Raw genomic sequence first — 13,061 nt, 5'->3', positions numbered from 1 at the left:
AAAAAAAAGAAAAGAAAAATCCGATTGAGCTGCCGCCGAATTGCCGAGGAAGAGGGAATGAAGGACTCGCTGCTGAATTGCTCCCGAAGACCAGGACGTGCCGCCCCTTTCTATTGGCCACCCCAGGCACCTGCTTCCTTCGCTGGTGCCTGGAGTCGGCCCTGCCCTTCTTACAGTCCTCCGAGGTCTGCAGAGGGAGGAGCATATGAAAATTGGATGGGGGGTGGGGTAAGATGAGAGGGGATAGGATGGGAGGAGAGTAGATGAGGGAGGCATTCCTCCTGGGATTTGCAGGATAGAACCTCCTTGCAGTGGCGAAGTTCTCTTTTTCATTAACAAGCCACTCTAGCCATCAGGTTTCACTTTAGATTGTATCACTGCAGGGGAAAGGACCAGAGACTTATTTTTTTCCATTGAAGGGTCCATTGACATGCTATAGTAATCTTGCTGAGGTTGACGTTCCCTGTAGTAACTAAAAGAGAACGTAACGTTAGGTAGGTGAGATCATTATACAAAAAATGTGGTCCATGGTACTAGATCTCAGCTAGGTGACTCCAGTGAAGTCAGTTTTATCCCTCTACTATGTTCTCTCAGTCTATGAAGCTGTGATCAGTAATGTAGCAGAAGATCCTGTGGTCTGTTACTTGCCACTGATTCATAGATTCCAAGGCCAGAATGGAGCATTGTGATCATCTAGTTTGCCCTCTTGTATAACCCAGGCCATAGAACTTCCCCACAATAATTCCTAGAGCAGAGCTTTTAGAAACACTTCCAGTCTTGATTTAAAAATTGCCAGTGATGGAGAATCCACCAGGAACCTCGATAAGTTATTCCAAAAGTTAATTACCATCACTGTTCAAAATGACAGGTTTCAGAGTAGCAGCTGTGTTAGTCTGTATCCGCAAAAAGAAAAGGAGTACTTGTGGCACCTTAGAGACTAACAAATTTATTTGAGCATAAGCTTTCATGAGCTACTGCCACAAGTACTCCTTTTCTTTTTACTGTTCAAAATGTATTTCCAGGCTTAATTTGTCGGGCTTCAATTTCCAGCCATTGGATCATATTATACCTTCTTTGCTAGACTAAAGATCCCTTTATTAAATATTTGTTTCTCATGTAGGCACTTATGGACTGCAATAGACTCCCTGCTTAACCTTCTCTTTGTTAAGCTAAGTAGATTAAGTTTCTTGAGTCTATCACTATAAGGCAGGTTTTCTAATCCTTTAATCATTCTTGTGGCTCTTCTCTCACCTTCCTGCTAACTGTGTTCCCTCCTTATCCCCATTCTCATGTTTAGGTCCCCAGTACATTTCTAGATATCCCAAATATCACAGGGGTATTTGGAGATATTGGTCTAAACCTAAATATCAGTGATATTTAGGGAACTATTCAGTTTGCTGCATAGTACCATTTAGGGACGATAGTTTCCTGTTGCGTTATTCCAAATGTTTTTTATCACACTTTTTGTCACTCTCCTATTGCATGTGAAGTAGCATTTCTGGCGTATGTGGGTCAGATTACCCAGCTGTCAGTTCCAGCAGTAGTAAAGGATGTGGCTGCCAGCAATAACATGCTTTAAGCACATGATGGATGTTATAAATTTCTGCTATTTTCCTTCATTTAAATGAATTAAACTCTAATACGTTGGAGGATGGGAATTAGGCCTAACTTCAGGGGCTCAGAGGCCCTCTCTATTTCCTGCATAACTTGTAGATTGGTGAGCTGAAGCACTGGTGTGGACTTGAAAGCTCCACAGAAATAGATTCCAGACTGTCAGTTCCCATTTCTCCCTCACTTTTGGCTTCTGCTCTGTATGTCTGAACTGTGTTTCCACTTGGCTTCCCAGACAGCAGCGGGGCCATTTGCAGCTCTTAGCCACACACCCCAGAAGAACTTCTAGTAAAGGGAAGCCACCTTCTCTACTGTAAAATGCCCCCTAGTGGCAGCAGTAAGTACACACAGCTGCTACAGAAGTTTCCTGCCTCAAATGGGGGCAATGCATGAAGTGTGCAGGTTTTAGTGTGAGCCGTTAATCCAGAAGGAAGATGGGGGAAGATGCAGGACGTACATGGGGATAAGCAGTGACTCTCAGTACCTACTCTCGCTAGCCCACAGTGTTGAATCTGTCTGTAGGAGCAGTGAGAGCCCCCATGACACCAAAATGTAGTGGTGCAAGAGGAATAGCTCAGATTGAATACAGAAGCTGTGGAAGGTCCAGGGCCAACAGCAATGAATGGATACAATTCACAGGGGTTTTGTATGAACAAAAAAAACTGTTCCTGGAATGTGTATTTTGGATTTTTTCTCTAGTAGCTGTACCTCTCAAATGGCCACTGTCTACACTACCAATTTGTGTCAACAAAAGTGATGTCAAACACCCAAAAGTCAACCTAATACAAATCACAATTTCATGTTCACACTTGCTCCCTCTGTCGGCAGATCACGTCCACAGTGGGGGCACCATCATTGACAATGTGATCAATGTACTGTGGGTACCTATCCCACAGTCCTTCTGTTGCTAGGTGTTGTGGGATGACAGAGTGGATCGCGGTGCATCTTGGGACAGTGCTAAATGTCCCATGATGCATTACTTTCTTTCCCAGCACTCCATGGGCTTCCAGCTTTCTTTCACGGCATTTTTTCAGCGGCCCTTTGCTGGGCACCCCAGCATCTTTGTGAGAAGGGATCGATCCCCCACTGCTCTGCTAAGCTCTGTTAACGGTCATGAAGATATTGTGGATGGCAGTGCAGTTAATCATGAAGTTCCTAACTGAGGAAGACTCACAGGTGCCTGACATTCTGCGCATTCTGGATAGGAGCAACTTTAGATTGCTTTTGGCATTCACAGAGCAGGTGCATAGGATAGACCATCACTTTTGGGCTCGTGAAACAAGCTGTACCTATCATATTGTCATGCAGGTGTGGGATGACGAGCAGTGGCTACAGAACTTCTGGATTCGGAAAGCACCTTCCTGGAACTGTCCGCAGGGCTGGCCCCAGACCTGCGGTGCAAGGACACCAAAATGAGAGCTGCCCTCTCAGTAGAGAAGCGTGTGGCAATCGCTGTGTAGAAGCTGGCAACTCCAGACTGCTACTAGTCAGTCGTGAATCCATTTGGAATGGGGAAGTCGCCCGTTGGGGCTATGTTAATGCAAGTGTGCAGGGCAATAAATCATAACCTGCTACGAAGGACCATGACTGGGAAATGTGCATGAAATAGTGGACGGCTTTGGAGAAATGGGTTTCCCTAACTGTGGAGAGGCGATAGATGGCACACACATTCTAATTTTGGCACTAGACCACCTTGTAATGGAGTCCATCAATAGGAAAGGGTACTTCTCCATAGTGTTGCAGGCACTTGTGGATCACTGACATTAATGTGGGGTGGTCTGGGAAGGTGCATGACACATGCATCTTCAGGATCACAGGCCTGTACAGAAAGCTGCAAGCGGGGACTTTCTTTCCTAACCAGAAGATTACAGGTGCAGGGGGTTGAAATGCCCATAGTGATCCTGGGGTACCCTGTGTACCCCTTATAGCCGTGGCTCATGAAACCTTACACGGGACACCTGGACAGCAATAAGGAGCAGTTCAACAACAGGCTCAGTAGGCACCGGATGACAGTTGAATGTGCCTTTGGCATATTAAAGGCACGCTGGCGATGCCTTTATGGCAGGTTGGACCTTACTGATGATAATATTCCCGTGGTCATAGCAGCATGCCGTACATTGCATAATCTCTGTGAAGCTAAGGGTGAACTCAGGGGTGGAATGCTGAGGCAGACTCCTTGGCCACTGATTTTGAGCAGCCAGATACCAGGGCTGTCAGAGGAGCCCAGAGAGTAGCTATTTGAAGCAGGGAGGCTTTGAGGCAGCACTTTGACATATCTCTCTGTCTTAATTGCTTTAATGTTACATTACATGTAGTTTTTCTAGGGGGCAATGGTGACATTTGGGGCCTTATATTCCTATAATAAAGTGATTAAAATGCCTGTGCATGTATTGGCAGTGCCTGCAATCTCCTCTTGTACCAAAAAAAAGATGATTTACTATTATAAAAGTTTTCTTTTATTGCACAAGAAATAGCGCACACAAACATACAGATGCTTGGCGGGAAAGGAGGAACCAGGGAAGGGCAGACTTTCACAGCTGTGTGTAGGTCCAGCTATCATTGTGAAAGTTGTCCGAGGGGGTGGAGTGAAGAGGAAACCGAGAAGTTCCAGAAGGTGGAAAGAAATGAGCGGGAGGAGGTTGGCAGGGCATGGAAAAGAGTTCTGAATGTGCTGCAGTGGAGGTCAAGCGCTGATCTACTCAGTCTGCTGTATTATGAAGGACTTCAGCATCTGTATTTGCTCCTCCATTACTTTAAACATCTGCTCATTAGCATCCTTAACAAATGCATTATTCTCTTTTCTGTCATGCTATTTGGCTTCCCAGCACTCCTTTCATTCCCTTTTTTCTGAATTGGAGCACTGCAGGATGTCCCAGAACATGTCATCTTTGCTGCGTCTTGGGCACTATCTTATCTGGTGGAGACGCTCGGCAGGGGTGCGTGGGGTGTTCCTGAAGGCCACATCTGGTAAAGCACAGGGGACAATGCACAGAAGCGAGATTGTTATATTTACACACAGCATTGAAACATTTCAATTAATACACCTTTTGCAACATTGCTGTCACTTTCTCACTGACTCTAGCCAGGTACACATCTCTGCGAACACCCAAAGCATGGTGAGTGTTGGCGGGGGGAAGAAGGGGCGCTCCACATGGAGAAAAGAGCGCACACTCTTTGCAAGGGTCATGGTGCAGCATTCTAGGGAACAAATTCTAAAATTCTCCCATACTTTTCCACAGGTGGGGATAATTCTAGCAGACAACTCACTGCTAAGGGTAAGCTGGGAAACGAGGGTACATCCACTCCATGCTCCCTATGCTGCTCGCCTATGTGCCGCTTTGGTCTCCGCACAAGTGATTTCCATATGGCATGGGAAAGTTTCCTACAATGAGGGAAGGAACAAAGCTGCTTTGCCAGGGAACTTTAAGCAGAGGATTACCGAGTACCTCCAGGAAACTTTCTTCGAGATCTCTCTGGAGGATTCCCGTGAGATCTCAGCATGCATCAACACCCTGTTCCACCATATTGATTAGCTACACAGGGAAATGTCCAGCTCACAGAAACCCAGATAGCCTCCCACATTTCTTTGCCCTGAGCCCACCTGTGCACTACGCAAGCCACAGCCACTTACCAGAAGTCTCATCTCCAGCTTCTGGCTCACTGCTGAGAGCAACTGCTGAGACTGGCTAGGTACCTCTTTAGTGGAGAACAGTTCCTGGCTGCCCGCCTCACTGGGCGACCCTGCTGGGAGCTGCACATCCTCATCTAACTCCACCTCTTCATCAGTAACTTCTTCCTCTGCGTTAGGTCCTCTTTCCGCCATTTTTGTGTCCTCCAAAGTATCCACAGGGCTCTTGGTGATGGAGGTGGGGTCACCAACGAGGATAGCATCCAGTTCCTTATAGAACCTGCAGGTCTTAGGTGAAGCAGCGGAGCAACGAGTTGCCTCCCTCACCTTATGGTACGCTTGCATCAGCTGCTTAATCTTCGCTCTGCACTGCAGCATGTCCTGATCATAGCCCTTTTCACATAAGCCTCGATAAATCTGCCCGTAGATATCCCAATTCCTACGGCTCAAGCGCAGATGGGACTGTACAGCCTCCTCTCCCCATATCCTGAGCAGATCCAACAGCTCTGCTGTGGTCCAAGCAGGAGAGCGTGTGCTGCTATAACCTGCCATGGTCACCTGGGAAGATGCAATGAGGCCTCTCCATGCCGAGCCAACAGGAAATGAAATTTCAAAAATTCCCGGGGCTTCTATGAGGGAGAGACGGATGATTGTTTACCTGGCTGCAGGGCAGTGGAGTTCAAACTGCTGATCAGAGCAGTCAGGATGGGCATTGTGGGACACCTCCTGGAGGCCAATTAAAGCAATGAAATGAAGTGTGGTGTCTACACTTGCACTTTGTCGAAAAAAATGTAGAGGAAAAAGACATAAATCTCTTGTGAGGGTGGATGTATTTTTTTTTTTGCCAAAACCAGACATTGTCCCTGACAAAAGTTGCCCCCCAGTGTGTACGCATTCACTGTTTGGGTTGACGAATGGCAGTTTTGGTGACAAAACTTGGTAGTGTAGACAAGGCCTTCATGTAATGTTCCTTAAATTGAGCCACATTTGAGAGGTACCTTAGTGTTAACTCAAGCTGTATTCTCTCTCAGATGGATGCCTAAGAATCCCCATGCTACCTCTTCAGAGTTCAGTTTGATGCAGCCTAGTCCAGCCCTCGTAGCTCCCTGTCTTCATTTTATGAGGGGGGATAAGCATCTCTACAGTCAACTTAAAGGGCTTGTTTAGTGCAACAAGGCTCCCTGCCCCAATTAGCAGAAACAGCTAGGAGCCTCAACTGCCTTCTCAAAGCTTCAGACCAGGGCCGGCTCTAGGTTTTTTGCCACCCCAAGCGCGCGCACACACAAAAAAAGGGCCAGAGTGCCACCCCTTGAAAAGTTCTGCCTCAAGCACATGCTTGGTTTGCTAGTGCCTAGAGCCGACCCTGCCTCAGACAAACTGGAAGAAGGCAGCATTCCTTATTCCATCCACTTTTCAGTACTTCTGCTCCCAGGGACTCTGTAAAGCCTGACAGGAATCCAGATGAGGATTCACTACAGATCTTTTAAGTTTCCTACGGCAGCCAGTCGGTACCTTTTGAAAGCATGATGTGTGTTTATTTTGACCTAGAAAAATCAAGACTAGTATTTCTGATACAGGACCGTTTACCTGTTGTGTCTCAAAGGACTTGCACACAGCCCTCCACAGAAGGGAATGCCCTTCTTGGGGGAGAAAAAAGTATTCCGCATTGTCTGGCATGTGTGACACCCAGGAAAGGGTTACACTGCTGGAAACCATGTCTGGCCATCAGGGTAGTTGAGTTGTTCTCCTGATGTAATGTTTCTAACTGATTATTCTGCCTAGGGAGCTACAATAGGCAGAGTTTCCAGGGATTCAGATACTATTGGAATTCTCCCTCTTCATTTTCCTTGTACAGCTTTAATTAAGTTCAGTTGGTCTAATCTCATTTTCTCTATTACCTCTGGACTGGTAAGTACTACTACTCCAGCCACAATACATTGCAAAGCAGGCAGCTCAGACCTAAGGAAAAGGCTGTACCACTGTTCGGATTTCCCAAAGTTCCCTTTGCTAGCTTGTTGAGATTCCTATTCCACTGTGGAATAGTAACAAGATGGCTTTGGTGGTTGTGAAGACCCAGACTGGCGTGTCTCTGACAGAAGGGGAACTACTCAGGCCTGGTCTACACTTAAAAGCTAGGTTGACATAGCTACAGCACTCAGGGTGTGAAAATGTCACATCCCTGAGCAGTGTAGTTATACCTGCCTAGCCCCTGATGTAGACAAGGCTAGGTTGATGGAAGGATTCTTCCGCTGCCCTAGCGACCATCACTCGACAAGGTGGATTACCTACGGCTATGGAAAACCCCTTGGTAACAGGGTGTGCTGAGTCAGGAGCTAACTTAGCACCCTGTCACTCCACTCCCCACCAGTACTGTATATATTAATGGGGACCTTACTGGAAGGCGGGTAGTTGACTGAGGGTGCCACTTCACTGAGGAGAACTACAGCTGAGGGTCTGATTGAGGGGGAAGCAACCCCAGCTCCTGGGATAAGATAAGCAGACAGGAAGGCAGTGCTGGGGAAGAGGACAGAGCTGAAGGAGGCAGAGATAGGCAAGACTGACTGCTGCTAGTACTGGTCCCTGCCCTAGAAGAAAGTGGGGAAGCTGGCTCTGGACTGTAAATGTATGTAAATAACACTGCAGGCTGTAGTCTGCTGGAAAAACACAGTACAATATGGTGGTGGCAAAGGAGACCTAGAGTGGTTTTGGTTTGTGATTAAAGCCTGAAAGGTCTCTCTCTGGATTGCCCCGTGACACCCTCCTGTCACATCTACACTACAGAGCTGCTGTAGCTGCACCACTGTAGCACTCCTAGTGTAGACGTGATCTTAGGCTTCATCATTGCCCTCAAGCTCCATAAATTGCCCTACTTGGTGAGTGATGGCCTGATGACCACGTGTCCTTAAGTACGTTTTACAGTTCCTCCTGGCTTGATTGATTTGCCCTGTGAAAAAGCTAATAAAAGCAAAAGCCCTCAGCATCATTTCCACTCAGGGAATGGCAGGAACAATTGCCACAGTTTTCTTTGAGCTGCTCAGTGAAAGGAATCAAACAAAACAGCTGCTCCAACCACTCCTTCCTTCTGCTTCTCTTTTTCTAGCACTAATTCTCCAAAAGCTCCACTACTGTGTTAATTGTTCTAATGGTATTTTTGTGATTCCTTCTTAGCTTTGATCCAGCACCTTTCCCCAGAATTAAATGCACACTTAAAAAAAAGGCCCCTTATTTTATATATTCATTTTCCAAGGAGGCAGTATGTTACCAGAGCTACTGGGGCTGGAAAAGGGATTGAGGGGCATGCAACCAAAAATGGAGGCAAGGGTACTAGGTTTGGAGGTACTGGTCAGGGTTCAAGGAGATAGATGGGTAAAATATTTGCTTTTCAAAGGTGAGCGTTGGGCTAAATTTATATAATATAATTTAAAAAATGAATTTTCTTAAGATCCTGGATGGAACTAAAGTGACCTGCTGACAAAATCTTATTCAGTGGTTCTGAAACTGTGACTTGTGGATCAGTCTGGACTATAGATCCTTTCCTGTTAACTATTCTTAAATCTATGATGTAGGGATATGGTCCATGAGAAGATCTGGCAGTGGTGTTTAGAAATTTGGGGGGAGTGGTGACTCCATGAGGAAGTCACTGATGTAGGAATTTGTCCCCAAAATGAAAATGTAGAACATTACTGATTCCTACATAATTTGGGTGTTTACAAGTAATTTTGGAAGCAAAAGAACTACTCAAGGGACATGTATTCACTTCTCTGATGCTTAGTACCAGTGCCCTGGGTTTCATACACTTATCTCTAAACTTTAAAGTAGTTCCACATGCTACTGTTATTCAGTAAAAATGTATTTGGACTCATGTCCTAGGGGAGAAAGGGTCTGTGTCACAAAAACAATCCCCTGAGCCATCCCATGCCATCATGTCAGATTTTGCGTGGTTATTAGCAAAGCAAAACAAAACATGGCAGTACACATGAGAGCATACACAAAACAATGCCATGCATGTGGTATGTGTAGGACCCACAAGACACTTGGATTTGTTCTTGGTGGTTTTTTTTTTACTATTTCAGTAGTTTATTTTAAGGAAGAATGGAGGAGCTAAGAGTTACAATAAGAAAAGGACTTCAAGGTGCTATGGCATATATCTACTTTGTAAATTAATCATCCTGACTGCATCAATGTTACAGAAAGTGGGGAGCAGACAGAATAGTTCCTCACAATCATCCATTCACCTGGTTACGGCCAACTGTCAGCTTAATGAAGCTCAGGGCAATGTCGGTCCAAATCTTTTGGCATTACAGAGTGAAAATGGTATCAGCTGTGTTCTGAGAGCTACCCGCAGGACTGGCTTTCTGATCTATGAGCCCCAAATAAGGAGAGCGCGGACCGAGGGGATAGAGCAGACAGGAGTAGTTTTCCCCACCTTCCCCAAACCTGCTGATTGAGGGACAGGTTGGGCTGGCCAGTCACTTGGGAGTTTGCCTTTGGCACCCCAAGAAGAAGCTTACATTGTTTGAGTTTATGGCTGGCTGTGACCTCAAAAGATAGCCCCTGTAATCAAACAGGAATCTTCTGAGCACTGAGGAATCCAGACCATTGACTGACTGGGGGGGAGGAGGAGGAGGTGGTGGTTATAGCAGTCTCCTGATACACCTGCCTTGGTGCTGGTAACAATGTTCCTTTTCTGTTTGCTCTGCAGATCCTGTGTGGGAAGGAGATCCCCCGTTGGGTGAATCGCCTAGCCTACTTCAGCTCGTGCATCCCTTTCCTCCAAAGTTGCCTCCCCAGGGAGTGGCTGACCCCAGCAGCCCTGCAGACCCACATCAACCTCGGCCTCCACAAGGAAGAGCAGGGAGACACGACAGATGAGGAGTCCCCATCCACTTCTGCGGCTCCCTCAGCCTCAGGCACCTCGCGAACCTGTAGGCATACCCGGGTCTAAGCTGTGCCCAACATGCTCCCTTCTCTTGCTCTCTGGGTTTCTTCTATTTCTTTCTCATTTCGTCTCTTACAGCAGCTTTCTTTCTCCCTCTTTTCTTCGCCCACGAACATTGAGGGAAACCCCCTTTAATGAGAAGATGAGCTCTTGATCCTTCTCGAAGGGTTGTCACTACTGTTGCTTGGCAAAATGATGCTGAACTATAGCATTGTGCTGACAAGTGTGGTGGCTAACCTGGATTCTCCTCTCAAGGCCCCCTGTGCTCCTTGATTCACAGAGAACTGTTGACTTTCTGGGCACGAGAGCATGGGACTAGAGGGGAACCATACCGGGAAGTTCCTTGGCTGGAACTGTTTTTATTCTTTTATCTCCCCCTCTCTCCACTCTCCAGTTCTGTCAAGGCTGCCCCCCACCTACAGCATACCTCCTGGATATACCAAATGAAGGAAGCAGAACCTCAGTTTGACTTTCTCATCTCTAAGACCAGCAACAAGCTCCTACCTATCCTCTTTTTTGTAATTACCAGGTTTCTAAATCATTCGAAGGACAAGTGAAAGGTATTGCTGTTGTATGAGCACCAGTTTTCTGTGTTAGAATTTAAGAGATTAGAGGACTGCCCCCCCCACAACAATACCACAATTACCTAGAAAACAAATGTATAATGGTGGTTTTTATTTGGTTACAACAGGGGGTGGGGGTTACTGCTTGGGGGTAGCTACTAAGTAGATGCAAAGGTGGCCTTTGATGGATTGGTTCTCTTAGTTTCCCAACCCAAGTCACCAGTTTCACATCCCTGGTTTACTATTTCCCTTCCTTTTCAGTGGGGTGTTAAATCTGTCTTCTGGCTGGCTAGCCAGCTGCCTCTGGCAACCTGTGTTTTGTGGAGGGACTTCTGGAGTGAGAGGATGGTGAGAGGGAATCCCTTGGGCAGACTGCTATTTCCTGCAGTCTTTCTTCACAGAACCAAACATATGGGTCCCTTGGCAGCCATCTACCCAGTCTACATTTAAAGCCAAGCCAGGAAGGCGAAAACTATCTAGACAGAGAATAAACCAGAAGAATTGACATTTGTTCCCCTGCCTCAGAGGCTGTTTTGGGATGGAGAGGGCAGCTTGGAATCCTGTCAGGAAGCAGAGGTTGCTGCCCCATGTACATCCCCATGGCATCTTTTGTTACATAACACTCTCTTTATTTCAGTCATTTGCAATAGAACAGGGGCAAGGCTGGTTGACCAACCACCCCAGCATTGGTTCATAGATGTATTATGCCCATGATGATGGTTTCTATGCTGAGGGGCAGGTGGAGAAGGGAGCAGGTATGCCAATTCCATTATTCAGTCACCTAGCCAGGAATTATGTTCAGTGACTACACCAGCATGGGAAGGGAAAATCTAGGTCCCTCTTCCCCCACCATGCAGCTATGCAGAAGAGGAAGACAAAAGAGCCTGAGGATGCATGTGTAATGTATTGATTTAGGGCCTGATTCTTAGAAGCGCTGCGCTCCAGCTGAAGGCAGGAGGAGCTATCGGTGCTCAGTGCCTCTGAAAATCAGGCTCTTAGAGTGAATAATCCTGTCTCCAGCCACAGTGAGAATAACAGACTGCTAATTACAAGCAGCTAAGCAAGCTACTCCATTAGCTCAAGTTTACAGAAATTGTGGGCCTGGTATTGAAAGTCCTGGGTTTGATCCCCACTGATATGCCTGGTGTCTGTACATACGTGGTCTCAGTTTGTTACGTGTGTGTGTATCCAGCACTCTATTATCCTGGGTTCCCGGTATAGTTGCATAGAGCCAGCATCACATTCTCTATTACCCTGGTTTGTTCCGCGGTGATTTACTACGATCAGCATCATATTCTCCATTATTCTGAAGTTGCCAGAGCTGCTGCCCAGACACAACATTACACAATACAGTACTGCGCACTCAGTTGTCCTGCAGTGACTCGTGTCACTGCCTAAACCAGTCATGCAATCTCCATTTTTCTGAAGTTCCCAGGATCTCTGCCAAAAAACAGCATTATGACCGCAGGTATGTGCAGTGACTGGAAGGAACTGAGTGGAGGTCTCCCGGAGCTTTCATTTGGCGAGGGAACATTGCAGTCAGATTAAGAGGTAATAGCAAATAGTCCCTGATTGACTGCCATCCATCCATCACCCCAACCTGCTATCTTGCATCTGATCTCATATGAAGTGTCACATTGGAAGTCCCAGGTGGAATCAGGGCACCAGTGACATACCTTTCCTAAGAGAACTGCTTTGTCTAAGGGTATGTTTACACTACGAAATTAGGTTGAATGTATAGAAGTCGGTTTTGTAGAAAGCGGTTTTATACAGTCGATTGTGTGTGTCCCCACACAAATGCTCTAAGTGCATGTAGTCGGCGGAGTGTGTCCACAGTACCGAGGCAACCGTCGACTTCCGGAGCGTTGCACTGTGGGTAGCTATCCCGCAGTCTCCGCCGCCCATTTGAATTCTGGCTAGAAATCCCAGTGCCCGATGGGGCTAAAACATTGACGCGGGTGGTTCTGGGTACATATTGTCAGGCCCCCCTTCCCTCCCTCCTTCCATGAAAGCAAGGGCAGACAATCGTTTTGTGCCTTTTTTCTTGAGTTACCTGTGCAGATGCCATACCACGGCAAGCATGGAGCCCGCTCAGCTAACCATCACTGTATGTCTCCTGGGTGCTGGCAGACCTGGTACTGCCTTGCTACACAGCAGCAGTTTGTTGCCTTTTGGCAGCAGACAGTGCAGTATGATTGGTAGCCATCGTCGACGTAGTCCTGGGTGCTCTTTTAACCGACCTCGCTGAGGTCAGGGGCGCCTGGGCAAATATGGGAGTGTCTCAGCTGGGTCATTTCCCTTTTAAGTTTAATCTCATGGT

The 13,061-nt window shown here is 46.8% G+C and overlaps 1 protein-coding gene across 1 annotated transcript in view; it reads left to right on the top strand.

The window, feature by feature from the left end:
- The window catches only part of LOC140913860 (deubiquitinase DESI2), a 78,366-nt gene extending 65,870 nt beyond the window's left edge, over window positions 1–12,496 (top strand). Inside the window, exon 5 of the mRNA XM_073350669.1 lies at window positions 9,942–12,496. Coding sequence (XP_073206770.1) covers window positions 9,942–10,184 — 243 coding nt within the window. The 3' untranslated portion in view covers window positions 10,185–12,496. The remainder of the gene's footprint in view (window positions 1–9,941) is intronic.
- Window positions 12,497–13,061: the final 565 nt, after the last annotated feature.

This window comes from Lepidochelys kempii, chromosome 6 (assembly GCF_965140285.1).
Source record: "Lepidochelys kempii isolate rLepKem1 chromosome 6, rLepKem1.hap1, whole genome shotgun sequence".
Classification (NCBI taxonomy): Eukaryota; Metazoa; Chordata; order Testudines; family Cheloniidae; genus Lepidochelys; species Lepidochelys kempii.
Note: the sequence above shows the minus strand (reverse complement) of the source record. Positions and strands in the feature narration are given on the sequence as shown.